Source organism: Sorex fumeus, unplaced genomic scaffold, assembly GCF_029834395.1.
Source record: "Sorex fumeus unplaced genomic scaffold, SorFum_2.1 ptg000072l, whole genome shotgun sequence".
Taxonomy (NCBI): domain Eukaryota; kingdom Metazoa; phylum Chordata; class Mammalia; order Eulipotyphla; family Soricidae; genus Sorex; species Sorex fumeus.
In genome coordinates this window covers 16903599-16928569 of record NW_026606129.1, presented here as the reverse complement: position 1 = coordinate 16928569, position 24971 = coordinate 16903599, and the positions used below count along the sequence as shown (strand labels likewise).

General features: G+C 43.0%; 1 protein-coding gene across 1 annotated transcript in view; it reads left to right on the top strand.

Moving 5' to 3' along the window:
• The window catches only part of COL6A5 (collagen type VI alpha 5 chain), a 78530-nt gene that overhangs the window by 5147 nt on the left and 48412 nt on the right, over window positions 1–24971 (top strand). Inside the window, 8 exon segments of the mRNA XM_056129563.1 lie at window positions 821–1511; window positions 6199–6759; window positions 9973–10527; window positions 13169–13744; window positions 16160–16732; window positions 19101–19444; window positions 19562–19643; window positions 24157–24299. Of these exon segments, the coding sequence (XP_055985538.1) occupies window positions 821–1511; window positions 6199–6759; window positions 9973–10527; window positions 13169–13744; window positions 16160–16732; window positions 19101–19444; window positions 19562–19643; window positions 24157–24299 (3525 nt within the window).

Sequence of the window (24971 nt, the reverse complement as noted above, 5' to 3'; positions counted from 1 at the left end):
GACAGTTTAGCACTCCCACCCTTGGTGCTGCTCATGCCTGTCTGTACTTGGGACCAAAAAATCTATCCCAGTAATGCTTTGGGGTCAGCAGAAGCACACCTGGTAGTTCTCTGGGGCCAAATTGTGCTATTGTTTGAATTCAGGGTCTTTCACATATGAGGTATGTATGTGCTCTGACATCTGAGATAACTCTCCAGTTCCTATGTTTAAAACATTCAAATGAGATCATTGAACCTCCATGGACTTGCTTACCTTTGACTTCATCCATCATTACTGTCATCACTCACCCATTTCTTCTGGACATCTTGCTTGTATTATTTCTTCATTCACATCTCAGATAGGGCTTCCTTCATTTTTTGGTCTCACTGGTTAGTCTCCAACCCACATATACAGCACAGTCCCTCAGTCAAGCTGCCAAATTTTATTTCCTAAGTGAAAGAACGCCATCTAGTTAAATGTCTTCCCCACAGAACATGAGCTCTCTGAGACCAGAGATATTCCTACTCCTGCTCTTTCTTCCCTGACCCCAGCATTTGAGAGTGGTGGTGGTGGTGGACATGGAGGTGGTGGTGGTAGAGGTGGAAGTGATTGAGGTAGTGGTGATGGTTGTTGGTGGTGACAATACCTGTAAGTGGAATTGGTAACGGTGGTAGTAGTAGAGGCAGTGACTGTGGTCATGAGATCATGGTAGGAAACATGCTCCCAGCACTTTCAGATAGTGAAGACAAAAGTTAAAGCTTTGAACTCAGTGGCCTCATAAGTTTTGTTTTGCCACGATACTCCCTTTATATTTGCAAATTTCTTTTACCAATGTGTAAAGTTCATTTTTTCTGGGATAGCTATTTGTGATAATCATCCTACTTTTTCTCTCTCCATAGTTCCCTTGTCTGTAGTTTGTCAAAGAGATTCACTTGCTGACATTGTGTTCCTGGTGGATGCATCAGTTGGGTCCATGCAAAATTTAAGGCACCTGCAGAACTTCCTGAGGAACATTGCTACTTCCCTGGATGTGAGTAACAACTGTGTCCGGCTAGGACTGATGAGTTACAGCAACAGAGCCGAGATTGATTCTTTTCTAAAGTCAAGCACATCCAAGTCTGAATTTCTGCAGCAAATTCAGAAGCTTTCTATCCGGGCTGGAAGATCCAATGCTGGGACTGCTGTTGAGAAGATGAGTCTAGAAGCCTTCTCAGAGTCCAGCGGTAGCAGAAGGAAACAGGGCGTGCCTCAGCTGGCAGTCCTGATCACTCACAGACCCTCAGACGAGAGTGTGCGGGAGGCGGCACTGAATCTTCGGCTGAAGGGCATCTCTGTGTTCGCTCTGGGCATCCAGGGGGCTAACAACACCCAGTTGGAAGAGATAGCATCATACCCGCCAGAAGAGACGGTGTCCAAATTGCAGTCCTATGCAGATTTGGAAAGTTACAGCAAGAAATTCCTGAAAAAGATCCAGAATAAAATATGGTTCCAGATTTCTGCTCGTGCTGAACACAGGGATATTGAGAAAACTGGTATGTTTAAAAATTTTGTTTTACATTATAAAAATAATAATTACTTGAATAGTTGCTGAGGTCTGGGCAGGAGCAAGGACTTAATGTAATTGGATAAGGGAATATTTAGGAATTACAAAAGTGTTTCAAAACTAGATTTTATCAAACTTTATATGCTTACTAAAAAATCACTGAATAATTGCAATGAATTATTCTTCGTATGTCAATTGCATATCAATACAATGTAAAATATATTTAACTATAAAATAGTTTAGTATTGGTGAGCATATAGTAAAGATCATCTGTAATCCTATTTATTTCTGTCTGATTGTCTCACTGATTGCCTTTTAGCCTCTTCTCTCTTTCCATACCCATGTGCTCAGACACATAAACATTCTTTAAAAAATGGCAAAACAGGAGCATGTGGTTCACCCAGATTTGATCCCCAGCATCCCATACAGTCCCTTAATCCTGACAGAAAGGGATCTTTGAGTATAGAGTCAGGAGTAAGCCCTGAGAACGGCTGTGTATGGCATACAGCATTTCTTATTATATTCCACATCACATCTAATTGTAAAAATGGAAGCTAGAATATGCTCTGGCGCCTCCTTCCTGAGGGGCTGCTTGGCCTGGGTGCTGGGGTGGGAGGTGGGGAGAAGCTGGGCCCTGGGGGGTCGGGCAGGGCTGCCCTGACCCTGCTTCCGCCACCTCCTGCTCTCCCGTAATCTTCTGTCACATCTTTTTTTTTTCAGGTGCATAAAACCCTTGTGATCTTTATAATATTTATGTTAGACTTTCTAGAAAGCTCTTTGGTCTGGAGCAATAGGACAGCGGGTAGGGTATTTGCCTTGCACATGACCGACCTGGGTTCGATTCCTCCACCCTTCTCAGAGAGCCCGGCAAGCTACTGAGAGTATCTAGCCTGCACAGCAGAGTCTGGCAAGCTCCCCGTGGCGTATTCAATATGCCAAACACAGTAACAAGTCTCACAATGGAGATGTTACTGGGCCCACTCGAGCAAATCGATGAACAATGGGAGGACAGTAACAGGACAGTGACAGTGGGGAAGTAAAGTATCTAAGCTAGAACTTGGATTTCAGTTAGTGTATAAGAGGGAGAAGATGGATATTGGGGAAACTAGCATTACCCACATTATTATCAACTTTATCGTTTTTTCCATTTATCAAGTATTCTTTTGCAACATTCTTTTTAGGATGGAAATAATGGTCCATCTGGAAGATCCATACGATATAATGGATATTAGGATCTAGCCAAGTCTTTTGCAGATGACTTATTTTTCCCAAACCCAAATTTTTGTGCACACTTGAAGACTAATTCATTATTCAAGATACAAGAGTCAATGTGAAAATAAGTAAAACCATTTTATTCAAATACTGGTAGCCTGAAAAGGTGATAGTCTTCTTGTCACTCCAGATCCATCTTACTCTCAGATACAGACTAGGAGTTTAAATAGGATTGGCTGGGAAAGTAAGTTAGAAGACCAGAAGACGTTTATGGTGGTGAACAGGGAAAGGGGAATCCCTTCTATAGGCAGTCTGGGCTAGCAACAGGGATTAATGAATCCTTGGGGTGAAGGTATGCTCCTTGTAAAACTTTGAGATTATTTGGTTAAGCAACCAAATAATCTTCAGAGTCTGTATGATAATGTTCACAAGTCTTTCCAGAAGATCTTATATTTGCTCTTCCCCCACACCCACCAGGTCAGTATGTACCTGGACCTGATGTAACACATACAATGCATGAGAGAATCTTTGAGAATTGATAGACAGGGTAAAACTAAAAAAGAATGAGCGACCATAAGAAGCACATACTTGAGAGCAAGATGGGGTCTCTAACACTTGCGCACATATTACATTTCCCCTAATGCTTTGTTTATCTCAGAATTTACTTATCAGGGTCAACCATATTGCTAGTATTTAAAAATTATTAGTAACTAATTCCCTTTTGGTTGAAGTAGCATATCAAACTATAAATTATCTGTAGCTATAAAATGTATAAATTGCATTAATGACCTGAATTTTAAAAGTATGCCCTCTTCTCTACCTAATTTTAATAAATAGATTATTAAGATAGTGAAAGCATTTTTTTCATACAGTATGCTTAACAAAGAGAAAACCATTGAGGGCTCCTTTATTAACAACAACAAAAAAATCTATTGAAATCTTTAAGGTATGGAGCCAAGTGGCCAGAAGTGGAGGAGGCCATCCGGTGATAGGAGGTGGCATCTTATGGCAGGAAACAGGCTCTCCTCATGGGCACATGAGTAAGATAATTTTAAGAAGTAATGGTTGGCATAAAGAAAATAGACAGGAAGAGATACAGATTCTAGGGATTGTAAACTTAGTACCTGGTACAGGTTTCTCTGCTTGTGCCCGGGTAATTCTGACAACACCACCCCCATGAAGTCTTCTATAATCTGGGGATTCTGGATAAGAGAAAATGATTTAAAAGATGGTAATGGGATAGATGATGACTGACATGCCATTAGTGGAGGTGAAAAGAAAGTCCTTTAAAAGTATTGACATTTGAGTTTCCAGATCCAAGAGAAAATGAGAAGAAATTGGTTGTGAGTATTTAGAGGGAGAACCCTCCAGAGCAAGTGCACAATCAAGAGACACATTCATAATACAGAGAAAAACATCAGGCAGAGGGAACGTAGTGAGCAAGGTGAAGGGGTGGTCCGTGTAGTATCAGAGAGGAAAACAGGTGGAGGCATGAAACAAAACCAGTCCAAGCGTTTGCCTTGCACACAGCCAGCATGGCCGATTTGAGTTCAATTCCTCCGCCCCTCTCGGAGAGCCCGGCAAGCTACCGAGAGTATCTCGCCGCTCGGCAGAGCCTGGCAAGCTCCCCGTGACGTATTCGATATGCCAGACACAGTAACAACAAAGTCTCCAATGGAGACGTTACTGGGCCCGCTCGAGCAAATCGATGATCAACGGGAGGGCCTTTACTTTACTTTACTTTACTTTTACTCTAAATTCAATGACAGGTTATTTAAGTAGAAGCCTACTGTGTCTGCTTCTAGATTTTTAATTTTTTTTTTATTTTATTGAATCACTGTGAGGTACAGTTATAAAGCTTTCATGTTTGAGTTTCAGTCATATAATGATCGAATACCCATCCTTCCACCAGTGTACATTTTCCACCATCAATGTCCTCAGTATCCTCCCATCTGAACCCTCTCCCTGCCTCTATGGCAGACAATTTCCCCCCCTTCCACTCTCTACTTTTTTTTATTAGTGAGACATCATGTGGTACAGTTGTAGACTTACAAATTTTTGTGTTTAGGTTTCAATTATACAATGATCAAATACCCATCCCTCCACCAGTGCCCATTTCCCACCACCACGGATCCCAGTATCCCTCCCACCCCCCATACCCCATCCCACCCCCTGCCTCTGTGGCAGGGCATTCACTTTTGTTCTCTCTCTCTTATTGGGTGTTGTAGTTTGCAAAAGAGGCAGTAGGTGACAATCATTTTTGTTCTGTAGTCTACTTTCAGCATGCTTCTCCCATCCTGGGAGAATCCTCCCAACACCTTTATTTGGTGTTCCCTTCTCTATCTGAGCTCCCTTTTCCCCTAGCATGTGTGGTTGGCCTCCAAGCCATGGAGTAAAATCCTGGTACTAATCTCGGCCATTCTTGGGTCTTAGTCTCCTATTTTGTTACTTTATGTTCCCCAGATGAATGCAATCTTTCTATGTCTATCCCTTTCCTTCTGAGCCATTTCGCTTAACATAATACTTTCCATGTATTACCACTTGTATGTAATTTTCATGTTTTCATCTTTTCTAACAGCTACATAGTACTCCATTGTGTAAATGTACCAAAGTATCTTTAACCAGTCATCTGTTCTCGGGCACTCAGATTTTTTTCCAGATTCTGGCTATTGTAAAGACTGCTGCAATGAACAAACAATTGCAGATGTCACTTCGACTATACATTTTTGCCTTTCTGGGATATATTCCCAGGCCCACTCTCTACTTTGGGGCATTATGGTTTGCAATACAGATAATTAGAGGTTATCACACTTGGTCCTTTGTCTCTTTATCTACTTCCATCACACATCTCCCATCTCAAATGACCCCTCCAGTCATCATTGTCTTAGTGATCCCTTCTGTATTCCAGCTGCCTTCTTCCCCATTTCATGAGACAGACTTCCAACTATGGGGCAATATTCCTGTCCCTTGTCTACTTTCCTTGGTGTCTTCTCATATTATGTTATTTTATATTCCACAAATGATTCTTCTCATTGCTCTGGGAATAAGGGGTTATTGGGCATATTTGTCATCTACCTCAACCCATTTCTTGTGAAGCAACAAAAAAATGCTTTATCAACATTTGCCTTTTATCAAGGCAAGAGTTGTCACTAGAAAAGAGATTCTATTTTCATTGTGGGATCTTCAGGTTCTGTTTCATGTTTTTTGATTATCTGCAGGTATGTCTTTGAAAACACCCCCACACCGGGCCAGATCTGTTTAAATTTCCTTAGAAGTCTGTGAATTTCAAGGGAGAAAATGGTCACAGCTATGCTCTTTAAAGTGGGCAGACTTATACAAACTTATACAAGATCCCGCTAGAGAAAGAGCACACCTCAGTTTCCTTTCTCAATGTTCTTGCTAAGTTCTTTACCTATCCTAATGAATGCAGAATGTGCTTTTCACTTTCTTTTAATTTTTTTCAGGGTGTATGGATACAAAAGAGGCCGATATCTATTTCCTCATTGATGGCTCATCCAGTATCCAGAGTACACACTTTCAGCAAATCAAGATATTTATGTCAGACATGATAAAAATGTTCACCATTGGCCCAGACAAAGTTCGAGTTGGAGTTGTACAGTATTCACACAAGACTGAGGAGGAATTTGTTATTGGTGACTATTCCACTGAAGTGGATTTACAAAAAGCTGTTTATAACATCAGGCAGCTAAAAGGCAGGCCTACTACTGGGGCAGCACTGAATTTTATGCTGGAAAAAATAAGGAAGGGAAGGACACAGAGGTCAATCCAGGTTCCTCAATACCTTATTGTGCTAACCAGTGGGAAGTCCACAGACAGCGTCCTAGAGCCTGCTAAGAACCTAAGAGCTGAGCACATCACTGTTCATGCAATTGGCATTGGGAATGCCCAGAAAACACAACTACAGCAGATTGCTGGGAGAGAAGAAAAGGTTCACTTTGGGCAGAATGTTGATTCTTTACAACGCATAAAAAATGAAATTGTGTATAGAATCTGTGCTGAAAAAGGTAAGGAAACCAACAAAGATTGTATTTCACACTTTGCTAGTTGCTCTGGCAGACAGAGCCATGCTGAGATCAGGAGTGATGAGACCCGTTGGCTGGCTAACCTTGTACCAATTTCCTTTATCACTTTAAACCAATGGCCAAGATTGGAGTATTCTTATACAGATTGCCCTGATGCCATCTTGGAAAGTCTAAGTAGGAAGGCTGTTAGAATGTTGTGACTGCAACAAAGCATGGAACATGAAAGATAATATTCTATGTGTAATCTGTGTGTATATGTGTAATGTGCATGAGTTTACGTGAAAGCACTAGTTAAAGAAGAAAATGAGCAGCTTTAAGTAGATAAGTGCAGATGACTTTTCTCCTTGAACCTCAGAGTTACTCATTTACAAAAGCAGGATAATACCTTTGTCAGAGAATCCTGGTGGGTTTTTATATAGTACACTGCAAACATTTTTTCTCTATCATGGATGCATATCAAGTACAAATGTGGCTATTGTTTATTTTTTATGTACAGACACAGAGACACATATTTGTAATTTTGTGACTAAAAATGAAGTAACAGAATGAGGAAGTGCACTTTACAATTTCCTGATTGTTACTTCTCTTATTGATGATAGCCTTTCACTAAGTGGAGATGACATACATTGATTACTCATATTAGCACTTGAAAATTTTGTCTTCTGAGAATCAAGTTGACTTATAGACTAAAATAAAGGTAACAGAGCAGGAATATAAAAGTTCAACACCCAGCACCAGCACTTATAAATTATGGACTTGAATAGGTCCTTCCTCTTTCCCATGGTTACTGTGTACAGGCTTATTGTGATGACTAGAGGAAGTAATGCATTCTAAGCACTTAGAAGAATGTCCCTCATATAGTAAGTGTCAACAAAAATTAGCTATTGCAGAGGCTGGTTTAGGGTGTTCACTGATGAGAAAAGGAAAACTATGTTGGAATTTTCACTGATCCTCTAAAAATTGCACTCAAAAAATGAGCAAGTAAAATTCACAGTCGAGTCATAATGCACAATTTTGACCATTGTTCTGTTATGGTTAGAAATAGCACTGAGTCTCCAAAGTATCTTAGAAAGTATAAGAGTAAAAGTTTCCCCAATTTTCTTGAGGTTGAAATAAAAAAAAAGGGTTTTGAGGAAACATAGTCAAATTCATCTCAGGTTCGTCCAAGGGAGAAGTTCTTAGACTAGATGCTCCCAAACTTACTTATCTGAAGCCCTATTTCCAGAAAAACAAATAGTCAGTATCCCCTGGAAACTTTATTTAAGTGAACTAATAGAAAGCACACTCCTACTTACACCCCAGAGACTACTAAAGCCTCCTCAAATCACGCACCCAGACAGTATTACCCACTTTGGGAAAGTCTGTCTTAGACCAATATGAGGAGGTACATCGCCTCACTTGCAGGTTAGATAGTTGTATTTCAGGTGCCTGAATCCTGGAAGATTGGCAGGAGAAGACAAGTTGTGGACAAGAAAATAAGCCATCAGATAAAGAGCAGAGAGGCAGAAACACTAATGCTCAAGGTCCTAGAAAAATACTGACTGGTTTCTGTGCTCAAGTGAATGGAGGTTGGGGGCAGATGAAGTAAGTGTAAAAGTTGAAAGTAAAAAACAAAGAATATTGTTTCTCTTTCCTAGGAGTCCAGGGTAAGTAGTTAAAGTCTAATACAAAACCTGCCTCATGTTTAATACATAGCTTCCATCTTCAGGAAAATACTAGGTCTCAGTGCTTTGCATTTCTAGAAAAATTTGAGAAAGGGCCAGGGCAAGGCAACTATTTTGCTCTGTAGTTCTTATATTAAGACACCAAAACAGGCGGCTCACTCCTACTTATACTTATTACCTAGCCCCTCATCACAGGACCGTATCTAGGAAGCCTGGGAAGTACAGTCTTGACACGAGCAGCTATCTGCCTAGCTAAATCTTTATTGGCATAGAATGGTGGTTAGTGAATGGAGGTTGTCTCAATCGGAAATCAGACAGAGGTAGAACCTGTGAATCAAATCCTAAACCACATGTAAAGTCTATTCCCTTGGCAAGCATTTCCTGGAGGAGAGAATTCTATAACTTCACAGCGGTGATGCTCTGCTAAGGCTCCAAGGACTCCTCAGCACTCTCCCTATTTATGACTTTGAAGATGGCCTCAGGAAGGTGTGGGTCTTGAGTTATAGTTCTCTTCTCTCTTCGTTTTTTTTTTAAGAATCTTGGTTGGGGAGACAGCTCAAATGATGCATGTTATGATTCCTGGCATACCACACTGCATGGGACCACTGGAATGGACACATGAACACAGTGAAGGGAGTAGTTCCCAGCACCAATATGTGCAGCTCCCCCAATTAGCATACTTTCCTCAATTGCCTATGCTATTTTTAGATATTATGTGATATACTCTGAATATCAACAGATGGACTAGTAAGAGAATGAGATGATAATACGAATTAACGGGATTAGACTATAGAGTTGCATGCAAAAGAATATTTTCATAGCACATATGCAAATATATATACACAAAGCATCTGTACCATAAATTAACAATGTTTATTTTCTATGAAAGAAATTATATGCAAATATATGTCCACTGCAAATCAAAAAAAATCTATAATTTATATACATATATCTCAAGGAAGACACTTTGTTTAATGACTAAATGCTTACTAATACTGTAAAAGCTTTTCTCTAATATCTAATATTTATTTATGGTATTTATGAAATCTCTTTAAATTCTCCCAGAAGATAATGCCACTTAAGGATTACTTGAAATTCTTTGTTTCGAGTATGTACTCTGAAAATTTAGTCCTATGTATGTAGGAAATTGATGAGGTTTTCTTTGATTGTGTTTGTGATTACCATTGTATACTTAATTTATAGCCCAATGCACGATATTTTATACACTTAAAGTTATGAATGAATGACGAAAAAGTAATGATGTATCCTTGAACAAATGGATAGACATTTTGGATGCTTACATTTCCTCTTTGAAACTCCTTTAGTATTCTTCAGAAATTCGTTTCAGGGTTCTCATCAGCAGGCTTCTACTAAAGAAGCAATAAAGATTTTAAATTTAATAGCAACGGCTTGATTTAATTTTCAGAGTTTGCTGATTCATGTGCTAAATTCTGCTTTACATTGTCACATGTTCTCAGAACCATGCCAGAATACTGATGGTTTGAATCCTGGTCTTTTTGATAACATGCAGGATGTGAAAACATGAAGATTGACATCATGTTTCTGGTGGACAGTTCTGGCAGTATAGGCAATGAAAATTTCCAGAAAATGAAAACCTTCATGAAAAGACTGTTAGAAAAGACTGAAATTGGGCCCAACAAGACCCACGTAGGCGTGGTCCAGTTTAGTTATGACAGCAAAGAAGAGTTCCAGCTGAACACATATTTTACACACCAAGAAGTTTATCGTGCCATCGACAGGATGGTTCTCATCAGCCAAGGCACTAACACAGGAAAAGCACTAACATCTCTGCTCCCTTACTTCACCCCCGCCAGGGGTGCGCGAGCCGAGGTCAGACAGTTTCTCATTGTCCTCACCGATGGAGAAGCCCAAGACAGTGTGGGCGCACCTGCCCTGGAGCTCAGGAATAGGGGCGTGATTATCTTCTCTGTGGGCGTATACGGCGCCAATCGGCCGGAGCTGGAGGAGATCAGTGGGGACAGCAGCCGAGTGTTCCATGTGGAGGACTTTGATCTTCTGGAGGGCATCGAAAAGCAGCTCATCTTCCAGGTGTGCGCACTGCACGGTAAGTGATCCAATAGCTACCTCGGGCTGAGAGACAGGAGCTGCTGACTCGCTGGTCGTCTATAAAGGAGTCAACGGTGGATTGGACTCTTGAGTTTAGGCTTCAGGCGGACTTTGATGTTAAAATTTTGTCACACTGGGGCCGGAACGACAGTACAGCGGGTAGGGCATTTGTCTTGCACGCCACCAACCCGGATTGGATCCTTGGTATCCCATGTGGTCCCCTAAACTGCCAGGAGTAATTTCTAAGCGCAGAGGCAGGAGTAACCCCTGAGCATCACCGGGTGTGACAAATTAATTAATTAATTAATTTAAAGGAAGGAAGGAAGGAAGGAAGGAAGGAAGGAAGGAAGGAAGGAAGGAAGGAAGGGAGGGAGGGAGGGAGGGAGGGAGGGAGGGAGAGAAGGAGGGAAGGAGGAAGGAGGGAAGGAAGGAAGGAGGGAAGGAAGGAGGGAGGGAAGGAAGGAAGGAAGGAAGGAAGGAAGGAAGGAAGGAAGGAAGGAAGGAAGGAAGGAAGGAAGAGGAAAATGGTCACATCTCTGTTAAATCAGTGACTTTTAGAAAATATTCCAGGTGAACAATTTTAGCTGATTTGGCAATAAAATAGTCTAACTTTGATGGTTTGAAATCTGTTATAAGGAGTTCTCCAAATTTTATATTGAACTCTGATCTCTCATACCAGTCTACTGATACTTTCCAGATCCAGTGTTTTCATCTCAAATGAGTTCCCAGAATCTTTGACAAGCTATGACCATTGTTAAGTAGTAAATAATTTAAAATATAAATTCATCTTCATCTTAGTTCAGCCCCCTAAGTGCACACCCTCCACCATAGGAAAAAGCTATTTAAAAGATTAAAATGGAATTGGAGCTACAGTACAAGTAGGGCACTTGTCTTGAATGTGTCCAACCCCCTTGTTCATCCCTGGCATCCCATACAGTCGCCCAACACTTCCAGGAGTGATTCCTGAGTGGAGAACTGGAAGTAACTCCTGAGGACCACTGGGTGTGGCCCCTACCCTCCAAGAAAGAAAAATGTCTGTTTCTGGACTAGAGCGATAGCACAGCAAGTAGGGCGTTTGCCTTGCACACGGCTGACACGGGATTGATTCCCAGCATCCCATATGGTCCCCTGAGCACCTCCAGGAGTAATTCCTGAGTGCTTGAGCCAGAGAGCCAGGAGTAACCTCTGTGCACTGCCGGGTGTAACCCAAAAGCAAAAAAAAAAAAAAAGTCTGTTTCTGTTCATGTTTTTCTTTCTAACTTTAGTGGGTTTGTTTTTGAGTCATACCCAGAAATACTCAGGGGTTAATCCTGACTCTGCACTTAGGGGTTACTCTTGGTGGTGCTTGGGGAACCAAATGTAATACCAAGGATTGAACTTGGGTCGACTGCATGCAAGAAAAATAATACCTGCTGTACTGTCACTCTGGTCCCACCTGTATAACTTTTATAAACTAGATATTTTACATTTTCCTGTTCATGGATACATTTTAATTTGTTCCTTAAAAACATGATTACCTGGAGTACTCATTTTAATCTGATGAGCTGCAGTGCTTTCAAAACATACTGAGCAAACTTGAGTTTGAATGTGTTAATTTTGAACAATGACTTGGCTTAAAGTTATAAAAATGCTTGTGCTTTTGAGCCCATTTTGTTGTCTGTGATTTGGATATAAGCAAGAGAACAAACCAAAGTGTTAGTTAAGTTTGTTTTATGCAGTTCTTGGAAACAAAGAGAACTTTAAAAAAAAACACTTCTTATTAATTATTTATTTGGAGTTTTAGACCACAACCAGCAATGGTTGTGATCATGCCTGATGGTGGTCCAGCGGACCATATGGGGTGTCAGGAATTGAATTCAGGTCATCTTCATGCAAGGCAAGCACCCTGCTGGCTGTACTATCTCTCAGGCCTTTGAAGACACTTCCTCTAGACTTTGTTCTTTAAAATAAGTGTGTAAAATGTCTGGAAGTTGATAAAACTTCTCTGTAAATTCTTCAAGTCTTTTTCTTCCTTCAAAATGACAATGACTCTCGAATTCTTAGTAAGTAATGAGACGTTTTAAGAAAGGCCTCCCTAGGGCCAGAGAGATAAAACAGTGGGTCAGGTACTTACCTTGCACACAACTGACCAGAGTTCAATCTCTGGCATGATATATGGTTCTCCAAGCCTGCGAGATGTTATAATCAAGTGAAGAGCCAGGAGTAAGCTTGAACACAGCCAGATAAGCACAGAAATAAAAACAACAACAAAAATTGGTGAAAATTCTAGAGTTTTGGACCACTCTAAAACACCAAGTCTGGTTGGCAATACCATTAAATTGACACTGGACCACCTCAAACATTTATTTTCTGTTGGAAACCTGCTTAGCAAAAGGTGTTGCTCATCCTAATGGTTGATTAGAATAATGTGGAATGAATTATTAGAACAAAGATCTGTCAATGACAGTCTTTTAGATAAAACACAAATACAATCTGTCCAGTTGTATGCTTCTGAAGCCTGGTTTCTTCCCTTATCCAATGAATAGGTGACCAACCTCAGAAATATCATTGTCTTTGGACAATATTATCTTGCTCTCTCCCTTTCCAGCAGCTTGTGTAGATTCACTGCATGGTTTTTGATGCTTGCTTTCTCCTTTCAGATTGTAAAGACATTGAAATGCTAGATGTTGTATTTGTCCTGGACCAGTCAAGCAGCATCGGGCCACAGCAGCAAGAAAGTATGATTAATCTAACAATCCACTTGGTGAGAAAAGCGAATGTTGGCAGGGACCGGGTTCAGTTCGGAGCTCTCAAGTACTCAGATAGTCCTGAGGTTATTTTCCACCTTAATAAATACTCCAGCAAGTCAGCCATCATTGATAATTTGATGCAATACAAGAGCAGTGGAGGGAATACTTACACTGCCAAGGCTCTCAATTACTCAAATACCATGTTCACGGAGGAATATGGCAGCCGCCTCAAGCAAAATGTGAGGCAGATACTGATCATCATCACTGATGGGGAATCCCATGACAGAGAGGAGCTTGACAGTGTAGCCCTGAGATTAAGGGACAAAGGCATCACCATCTATGCGGTGGGTGTAGGAGAGGCTAAGCGAGATGAACTTGAGGCAATGGCAGGAGATAAAAACAAAGCCATCCATGTAAATGATTTTAAAGAACTGGAAAAAACCTACCTGTTACTCCAAGAAGAACTGTGTCAAAGTTCATCAGAAGGTGAGTTGCGATTTTGTATTTCTGTAGGGGTGTCAATGAAAGTTCAAATGAAACATAAATTCCAAGTTTTGATTCCTATTAACTGAGTATCATGAGCTGAATATTACTCAAGACACTTTTTCTCGTTATTTTTAAAGAAATATAATTGAGCAAAATCTAAATGTTCTTTCTTGTCACCATATGCATTGTCTGCTAGGAAGTTTGAAAAACATTCCTTGCTGTATGGTTTGCTGCCTAGATCTTGACAGAAAACTTTTCTGAAGACCACATTCAACTTACCTCATTTCACAGCTACTTATGTTGCTTCATTTGCTTAACAGACTCAATCAGACAATGGGCATGAGTTTTAGCATGAATGCAAATGGTCAAACTCATGGTTAAAATAGGCTGTTTTCTTTTAAAAATCCTAATGGGTTTTTTAGACCTATTGTGGGCTTGTGGGGAACCCAAATAATCTTAATGTACTTTTTTGGATAAGAACAACTGAACAGAAGAGATCAATAATATATTAGCTGAATGTAGGGAAATTGGGAGTGCTACTGAGAATATGGAAGGAAGGGGCCTAAGGTGATCCCAGGGGGGAAACAAATCCCTACACTGCAATGAAGGGATTCACAACGTGAATGAGGAATGGGTGACTTGCCGCTGGATCTTCAGAGACTGCCAAGGCAGAGTATTTTCTGTTTCTCAGCCCAGTCCTCCCAACAAGGAAAGGAAGGCACCAACTCACTTCATTCTTTGCTTCTTCACTTTTCTTTCCCACCATTTTCTCTTCTCCCTTTTTTTCTTCTCTTACTTTTTAAGAGTTTGAGGTCTACTTTGGCACTCAATACGAATCAGTGGGTTTTCTGAAACCTACTCCCCATCCCTGAAAACTGTCCAACCAGAAATGAATCATCCTCCACCCACATTCCCATTGGATCAGTATTTTTTGCACTGAATGGAATTATATCTGACCAGCAGGGCTATCGTTTACGAAAGTAATTAATCTAGTCTACACTCTAATGTACCTAATCTGTGATATGTTGATAGTGATCCAAATTCTGTTTTATTTCCCATGACTACCATTTGGAAATAGACACTGAGATGGATTGGGTCTGGAAGTAAGTGTATTATGCACTGTCTGTCACTGTCCTCCTATTGTTCATCGATTTGCTCAAGCGGGCCCAGTATTTTCTCCGTTTTGAGACTTGTTACTGTGTTTGGCATATTGAATATGTGGCTTGTCAGGCTTTGCCGTACGGGCGAAATACTCTTGGTAGCTTGCCGGGCTTTCCAAGAGGGGCGGAGGAATCAAACCTGGCTCTGCTGGGCTGGCTGCGTGAAAAGCAAACACCCTACTGCTGTGCTATCGCTCCATGATCTCCTGGTTATAAGACAAATTCATATTCAACTTTAAGAAGATGATCCTATGTCTTCTTTTTTTGGAACTTGTCCTCTGAAAATTAAAATTTAAAATTATTATATTATTAAAAAACATACAAAACTTTGCAGTAGAAATAAAATTCTGAATTAACAGTGGAAGATACTGGCAGTTCATGCACCAGTTTTCTGCATAGTAACTGGGTCTCTAAGGTAAATCACTCTGAATATCTAAGTTCAATATTCAATCTAAGTTGCAGTACTAAGTTCTAAGAGGTCATGGTGTTTGTTCAGAGCATTTGTTATTTTTAATGGGACTGTAAGGCTGGAGTAGCTTTTCAATTGGGTGGAAGCTTTGGGGTATAGATGTGACTCCCAAGGCTTCCAGAAGTACAGGGATGAGGGGGAGGTGGCCCATTCTGACCTCGAGAAAGCCTGGAGATTTCAGTCACAAAATCTGCAAACCAAAACTTTCAGCAGATTATATCTTGGTAAGGTTCATCGTGAAACAGTGGAGTCTGACTGGAGGTATGGCAGCAATTTTCGATTGTGGGATAAAGTGGCTGCCAGGGGCTCAGTTTGGGTGGGCCACCAGATCAACTCGCCCCCCGTCTGATTTATCCCAGTCTGTTTAGCCATGTGTGGGTCTGAGATTAACTGTGACTTTTTATCTCTTTCAAGATTTATCTATGGGTCTCTGAAATAAGGCCAATAAATGAGCTTGTATAGATGAGTCGAAGGTGGTTTGTGGGTGTGGTTCCCACATTCTTTAACTTTTTACCATTTAACTTCTTGGTAAACGTGGTCCCAAGTTGTTGGGGTCCAGCCAAATGTAGTTTGGGGTTTTCAGGAACCTGAAGACACCATCAGGCTGCTGATTCACTTGCCCTTTCCCTTTTCGTTGAGAGTCCATGATTCTATCTTCTGTGACTGCATCTCAGTTTGCTGTTAAACCAAGGATGTGGTCCAGCCAGTTAAGTACTAGAGTGAATGGAAAATTGACAGAACAACTTCTGAGAAATCCATTTGGTTCCTTTTTTTTTCTTCCCATAGTTTGTGATGAAAAAGCCGATGTGATTTTCCTTTGTGACAGCTCCAAAGAAGTACCTGCCATAGAGTTTTCTAAAATCAAAACTTTATTGTCAAACCTACCTGAGATGTTTGAACTTCAGTCCCAAAAAATTAGAATCGGAGTGGCCCTTTTCGGGAATCACTACAAGGAAATTATCCATTTGGGGGAATTTCTGACAAAAGACAAGTGGAACGCTGAAATCCAAAAGCTGAAGGAGACTAACTTCAATTTTGATGTCTATATTGCCCTTCGCCAAGTGGCATATATGTTTGACAAAGTCCGTGGTGGGAGAAGAGAGGCAGGTGTCCCTCAGACCTTGGTGGTGATCTCAAGCCGGCCTCCCAACAGAGATGTGTCAGAGGCAGTGAAACAGCTGAAAGATCTGAAAATCCACATCCTGGTTCTGGGCATCGGAAATCATCCCAAGGACCAGTTTCTACCATTAACAGGGGATTTCGATAAAATAACCATCTTGGAAAACTTTGATCAATTAAATGTTGTCAAACAGAAAAAGAGAATTGTTCGGGAAATCTGCCAGAATGATGAGCCGAGTGGTAAGTGTTCCTGGTTTAAGTGTTTCTGGATAAGAGCAATTGAAGACAAGAGAACAATAATCAATTAGCTGAAAGTAGGGAAATAGGGAGTGCTACTGGGAATATGGTAAAACATACTTGGCTCCTCCTTCATTACTGGTGATGTTTCAGGTCCTCAGGGTATGTGCACGGGAGCAGTAGAAGAGCAGAGACTTGTACAGTGTGTGGGTCAGGATGCACCTGCCCTCAGGTGTGGGATGAATTGGCATCACTTGGAGACCAGGAAAGTAAGGGAAGAGGCTGGTAACCCTATCCCCTCATTATTGTCTACTGTTTGTGCTCCTTTTTGCACTTTTTTATGCCAAACACAGTAACAACAAAGTCTCCAATGGAGACGTTACTGGGCCCGCTCGAGCAAATCGACGATCAACGGGAGGGCCTTTACCTTTACCTTTACCTCTTCTCCTGTCTCCTCCTCCTGAATTTTAAGGGTCTGAAGATAAAGTCTTACCTCCAGTAGGAAATAAGTCAAAAGAACGTTTGGTAATTGGCAGATTCGCCATTTAAAATATATTAACTTGCTTTGTGAGGTAGAGTTTCTCAACCTTATTCCAGCTTCTCTTCCCTTCTGATCCTTTTTCCTTTTTGTGACCTGTCCTGTCCTACTGAGTGACTCTCTGATAACAAGCTGGGCCCCCATCATGTACAGGATTTTGACCTATGGCCCTTTTGAAATACCCTGGGAGTCTTACATCACTCCCCCACATTGAGAGATGCTGTTGTAAGGGACTTGCATGTGTATCTATGTCTGTCTGTGTGTGCATGGATGTGTGACTGTATCTGTGGCTCTGTCTGCTTTAAATGACACTAATAACAGCATGTCACAGGAAAGCTCTGCGTTGTCCTCCAGTATGATTTAGATTCCAGACCCACAAGTGGGATTGGCTGAAAAAGCCAGGAGGGTGCTCTGAACGAGTCCTGGGGGCAGGAAGTTTGTGGAAAGTAGATGAAGAAATAGGTAGTCACCTGCCAAGACTGCCAACATTCTGCTCCAGTGAGTGTGTGGAACTCAACAACAGGTGCCAGAGCAGATAAGATCTGTCCCAGCACAGCAGATAAGACCCGTCCCTGTGTAGCGATCCAGTAGGGAGTGTCTGAGCCTATTTTGACAAACACCGGGTATCCGGCCTTGAGTCTCACCCAATCCCCCAAGAATTGTCACCTACGCTTAGAGAGTCATTCCTAACTGCAGCATCTAGCCCTATTTGGGATTGGGCCAGGGCAAAGGAGAGTTGGAAAGGCCAGTAATGCTAAACTTTATGTGATTGGACCATCCTCTTAAACCAGGACCCTTTATAAAATATCTGTGTATCTGGCAATAAAGTGAACTGCCATTGGCTGTCTCCTGGAGTGGTTTCTCCACTTGCTCATCATCCTTCACCCCACATCTTCCTGGACCCAGTGCACAATGTGTCTGGGCATGTTGGAGAAAAACTGTTCCCCAACAAGAGTGGACCTAGGGGTGGGGCTCAAGGTCTCCGTTTGGGAATTGGGAGGACAGAACATCAGGGAGCAGTGGCCTGAGGAAATTCCTCATTAGCTCATTTTTCTAGAGTGGACAGAAGTGAAGTCACTTCTTTCACACAATGCATAGTTTGTTTCAAACTCCTCATCATCTTGGGGTACCCACTGGAGGCAGGTTACTGTGGTAGATGAAGTGTTGGGCCTGGACTCAGAAAGTTAGGTTTCCTCCCCCTGCTGTAGGGAAGCAACTTCTGTGGGAAACAAGTCAGTTGGTAAGACAAGGGGGACCAAATGGCGATTCGCAAATGATTTGCGTGCTCCCGGCTGGTGCCAAGAGTGTGTTGAATGAGTGGCCAGACTGGAGTGGTAACAGACTGGTGATTTTACATTAGAAATATGAATTTCAGTCTTTGCTTGGAAAAACTCAGATGATTTGGCAATATTAGGCCCCCGTACCTAAAAAGGGACGTGATGAGGTCTGATTCATTCTTCATTTTCCTTCTACCCTGCCCATCTGTTGCAGGCACCATAACCCACCTGGCCTTGGCAGGCATTTGAGTCTTGGCAGGCATTTGGACTAGATTATCTCTAAGGACAATTTAGATCTGTGATATGTTGGTAATATATTGGGAATATATGAATTCTACTTTATCTGAGATCACAGCTGTTAGAATGGGGGCAGGGGGCAGAGGAAGTCCACTAGTTCTTCACTCTTGGAGCAGTCAGTATTTTCCTTTAGGACAGGTTTTGGGGTCTGAAGCTCCATCTACCCCTGGCCGTAACTGTGCGACCTGCTCCTGCCCCATCTGTCTTTGCTTGCTGCTGTCCTCATGCTGATCTCGTCTCCTTCCCCCTTGACCTCCAGAGTGTACCGTGAACGTAGTGGTCGGCTTTGACATTTCCACTCATGTACGGGGGCAGCGCCTATTGGACGGCCACTCCCGGCTGGAATCAGCTCTCCCAGACATCCTGGAGGAAATCTCCTCCATCAGCGGGGTGAGCTGTGGGGGAGGCTCTGAGGTGCAGGTGGCTATGGCCTTTAAGGTGAGCAGTGATCAACAAGGCCCTGCCAAGTTCTGGATTTACCAGAAGGAGCTATTCAACCGCCTGCTGCTGCCGGCTACCGTGACTGGTCCGAGCCATTTCAACGTGCCGTTCCTGCAGTCGCTGTGGGATACCTTTGGAAATACATCCTCATCCCAAGGACAGGTATGCCTGGCAAAACGCCAACCTCCAGCCCCAGTGTGTTTTACCCAAGCCTCCTCTCTCTCCATCAGTTATTTTTGTTTCCACTTCACCCTGCCCCCTGCCTTTCTCACCCCCTAGGTGCTGCTCATTTTCTCAGATGGTCTTGGGGATGAAAGCGCCATGTTGCTCGAAGAATATTCTGACAAGCTCAGGGCAGCAGGTAAGAGTGGGGCATTTCAAAGCAAAGTATGGAATGTGTTCAACAAGCATCTGTTAATCCAGGATGTCTAGAGCGGCTTTGCAACTACAGGGGTGTGGGAAGGTGGGAAGCACAGCTATATTGCCTTGTCTGTAGGTCTGGGGACCTGTGTGTAGGACAGTGAAGGCCAGCAGTTAGAAAAAGATTGAAAACTCGTGCTCTAGAGCCAAGCTGTTCACTGGTTTCCACTCAGGACCTTTTCCTGCCCGGGAAATTCAGGGAGGATACTGTGGCTAGAAATACCTCCGATTCGTGGCATTGTAGCACTGTCCTCCTGTTGTTCATTGATTTGCTCGAGCAGGCCCAGTAATGTCTCTATTGTGAGACTTGTTGTTACTGTGTTTGGCATATCAAATCCATCACTGGTAGCTTGCCAGGCTTTGCTGTGCGGGCAAAATACTCTCAGTAGCTTGCCGGGCTCTCCGAGAGGGGCAGAGGAATCAAAACCAGCTCAGCTGGGCCGGTGACTTGCAAGGCAAATGCCCTACCACTGTGCTATCGCTCCAGCCCAATTCCTCTACCCCTCTCGGAGAGCCCGGCATGCTACCGAGAGTGACAGTGCTACAGATTCATGGCACAACTAATTTTTGAATTCATTTCTTTTTTATCATTGCACACTCATAAACCTTTTTCTGTTGCTGTATTTTTCCACATTCCACTAGTCATGGTCCATCACAAGAAGACAGGCTCTAGATTTTGGGATCTATCTTAGCACTTATAGCACAGACTGTTGGTGCCCACCCAACCCTCTTGATCAGCCCCATCTTCTCCCATTGCTGCAAATTACATGAACAAGGTTTCTATCTGGGTCCTTCTGACACATGCCTTTGACTCAACCTTGGCATACAACTTCCAGTGTAGTATGGTGTGGTCCCATGTTGCTCTAGGAGTAGGAAGAGTGTTAATAAGGACAGTGGTACTCAAGATCAGTCCCCCTCCTTCAAATGAGTCAGACCCACCACAGTTCACACTCCCAGGTGACTGAGTCTCAGGTGACGAAGGTCAAGGTGAAAACTTTATTGTGACATATCATTGCCTTCAGTTTCCTCTGCCCTTTTTGTCTTCTCTCTGCCAGTCAGTTTACTCATGGGCAACATGCACATACAAATGCACACATGCATGAAAATTCCTCTTTCAGAGTCTGCTTCTTGACAGCCTGATCTAAGATGTGTCCTTTGACTTTATTCTCTCCATGTGAGAGATAAAAGAATGGATTTTGAATGACAAGTCTCACTATTATTTTCTGTCCATGTCAGTCTCAGACCAAGCTGGAAGTAAAATGCAGTCATCGAAAATAATATCTATGGGTAACAGCTTGAGTAATCAATAGCTGAAAAGGTCAGGCACGTGTCTAGCATGATTCCTGGCACAGTATAACCCTCCGGCATGGCCTGGTGTTGCCCTAGTAGCCTTCAAGCTGTGTTGAGTCTGAGCATTGGATGATGAGACCCACATAGCCAGGCCAAACATTGCCAGGAGTGATACCTGTAAAAGAAAAGTTACAAAAGGTGGGGCAATGCAAAAAAAAGGGTGGAACAGTGAATTAAAAGGTACCTAGAGAAAAGTGAGGCTGTGAGCTTAACCTCAGATGCTCTTGCGTGGGCCTAGGGAATCCTGACAGCCACAGAGTCTGGGATCCCTGGCAAGGCATATGAAACAGAATCTGAAAAAGTGTCCATGGAGAGTAACATGTAGCAACTGGAGCAGGGACTCTGCAATAATCAGATGGGGTGCATTGCTCACGAATTCCTATGGAATTTACATCTGGGATTTTGCTCCCATAGGCAACCTTACCAGAGACCACAAAGCAGCCCACTTTCATGCTCTTTTATCACAGTCCCGTCTCAGCCCTTTTACACTACCCTGCTGCTGTTGGGATAGTGAGTTGCTTACTGTGCCCCTTTCCCAGCTTTTCCGGATGTCTCTGCTGCTTCTCACACCAGCTCTATTTAGTTTCTTTTGGTTGGTTTGTTTGGGGGTCCCACCCAACTGTAATCAGGGCTTACTCCTGGTACTTCTCACTCATGGTGGGGTTTGGGGGACTGCACGGGGCGCCAGGTATAGAACCCGAGATGGCCATGTGCAAGGCAAGTGCATGCCAGCTCCCCTATCTCTCCAGCTCTTCCAGCTCAACTCCTTACACTCAGACTTGCAGGCCTTCCATAACTTTTCAATCTCTCTGCAGATGCTTCACAGACTTGTTCTCCCAAGACTTGCGTGGACTAGTTTGCTTGAAACCTTCCATCCCCACTCTCAGCCCCTACTCAATTTCTCTTTCCACCTTCTGCTTTAGGCTCTTTCCCTGGACCAGCTCCTGTTCAGCTATCAGGATAAGCAGAGTCATTAGGTCTCTGCAGAAACTCTCCAAGGCTGAGCTAGGAGCTTGCTGAGGTTGCTCATGCCCCCAGCATACCCTCTAAGAGGATCACCATGTCTCCAGGCAACTGTGTGGTTCTTATGTACCTCTACAAAGGGCAAGTCTGTGCAGGAAATAAGCAGTCCCGTCCTATATAACCATTAGGAATCAACTGTCACTGTCACTGTCCTCCCGTTGTTCATCAATTTGTTCAATTTGTTTGCGGGCCCAGTATTGAATACATCATGGGTAGCTTGCCAGGCTTTGCCGCGCAGGAGAGATACTCTCGGTAGCTTGCCGGGCTCTCTGAGAGGGGCGGAGGAATCGAACCTGGCTTGGTGGACTTGCTGTGCGCAAGGCAAATGCCCTACCGCTGTGCTATTGCTTCAGCCAGGCTCCTAAATACACATCTTTGCTGAAAGGAGACCTTGGGTAGATGGACAGCTGAAGGAATTAGTGAGTGATTGAGTAAAGAAAGAAGTCTCAGGTTATGAGCACAAATCTAGCAGTCTGGAAGCTCCTGCAAAGAGACGGCTGGGTAGGGGTGGTGAATGGAGAAACTGGTATCGATTTATTCAGTTTACATTCAGAAAACTTTCTTATTTTTGGCTTTTGGGCCACACTCATAGTGTTCAGGGCTAACTTCTGTCTCTGCAATCAGGGATCACTCCTGGCGGGGCTTAGGGAATCATATAGGGTGCCAGGTATTAAATCTGGGTCAGTCATCTGCAAGAAAAGTTTCTTACGTATGGTATTATCTTTTCAGCCTTGATATCCTGTCTTAAAAATTATTTTTGTGTGATCCAAACTTTATTTAACTGATACTTTCATGGTCACAGTCACGGTCCTCCCGTTATTCATCGATTTGTTCGAGTGGACCCAGTAACATCTCCATCGTGAGACTTGTTGTTACTGTGTTTGGCATATTGAATACGTCACAGGGAGCTTGCCAGGCTTTGCCGTGCGGGCCAGATACTCTCGGTAGCTTGCCGGGCTCTCCGAGAGGGGCAGAGGAATCGAACTCAGGTCAGCCATATTGGCCGATTGCAAGGCAAACGCCTTACCCACTGTGCTATCGCTCCAGCCCAACTGATACTATAATGTTTTTATTTTTATTTTTTAAACTTTTATATTAAATCAGTGTGAGATAGACTCAAAGCTGTTCATGATTGGATTTCAGTCATACAGTGTTCCAATATCCATCCCTCCGCCAGTATACATTTCTCAGTACCAGTGTTCCCAGTTTCTCTCCCATTATTCCCCCCGACCACCACCACCAGCCTGCCTCTATAGCAGGTGCTTTTCTTCTCTCTCTCTCTCTCTGTCTCTCTATCTGTCTTTCTCTCTGTCTGTCTGTCTGTCACTCTCTCTCTGTCCCTCCCCTCCCCTTCCATTGGGCATTGTGGGTTGCAATACAGATGCTGAAAGACCATAGACCATTCCTCTACCTACTTTCAACACTAAGATCTTGTCCAGCGTAATCACTCCCAGCTATCATTGCCATACTTGTCTCTTCTCTATTCTATATACTCTCTGCCCCTCACACATTTGTGGTTTATTCCAACTATTGGCCAGTCCTCCCTAGACCCTGTTTTCCTGGCCATGGATATTAGTCTTCTATTATATGCTTTTTATACAGCAAATGAATGCAGTCATTCTATATCTGTCCCTCTCCTTCTGACTCATTTCACTCAGCATGATACTCTCCATGTCCACCCATTTATAGGCAAATTTCATGACTTCATTTTCCTAACAGCTGAGTAGTATTCCATTGTGTGGTTGTACCATAGTTTCTATATCCAGTCATCTGTTCTCAGGCGCTTAGGTTGTTTCCAGATTCTGGCTATTGTGAATAGTGCTACAATGAACATAGGATTGCAGATGGTATTTCTGCTGTGTGTTTTTGGGCCTCCAGGGTATACTCTTAGATGTGGTATTTCTGGAATTGTGACCAAAACTTGCCTTGAAGTGGGTGGTCTGGTTGCAAGCAGTTTTTGTCTTGTGTAGGATGTTCTTCTACCTCTTAGTGAACCTTCCCTAAGTGGGAAGATGATGGGCTTTTCTTCTTTGCCACCTCCCACACCCTTAGTTTTTCTATCTGTTCTTTCTACTGGGCAGGACTTGATGCTCTGCTGGTGGTGTCCCTGAACACAAATGCTCATGAGGACTTTTCCTTCTTTGAGTTTGGAAAAGGTTTCGATTATAGGACTCACCTGAACATTGAAATGAGGGACGTGGGCACAATGCTGGCACGGTATCTGGTGAGTTGTTAAACAGAAAATCCCATACTTCCAAATGCTATTGGGGGCTGGGGAGAGGGGGAGCACTCAAAGGCCTCAGCACATGTCTGAGATACTGAGGTCTCCAGCATCACATGGACCCCCCCCACTCCCCATTGTATATGGCTCTGGGGTTCTCCAGAACCTCTGACACTGAACGTACAGTCTGACCCACAGAACTAGAGTATCAGAGTATCACTGGACCTTGGGTCTACTGAGCACTGTTTGGGAGCACCCCACCCAACAGAACCACCACCAACATACACTCAAATGGTTACAACAACAAAATTGAACTCTTGAAAGGTATTTCCAAAGACTATTTTAACCCATAAATTAGGCATAGGGTCTCCCATAGACATCAGGCTTCCAACAGGTCACACAACAGAGATCCCAGAGAAAAGCTGCTGTCAGAAGGCAGGGCAGCTGGAGCATGCTGGGCCTGTGGGGTCTAGGGCGCCCCCTTTCTGTAGTTAGAAGTTATTTCCTGGGCCAGGTAGATGACTAATGAAGCATCTTGCCTGAGCCTCCTTTTCAGTATTAAGTCCAAAAGTTCCTCAGTGAGGGGGCTGGAGCAATAGTACAGCAGGTAGGGTGTTTGCCTTGCACGCAGCTGACCTGGGTTTGATTCCCGGCATCCCATATGGTCCCCCGAGC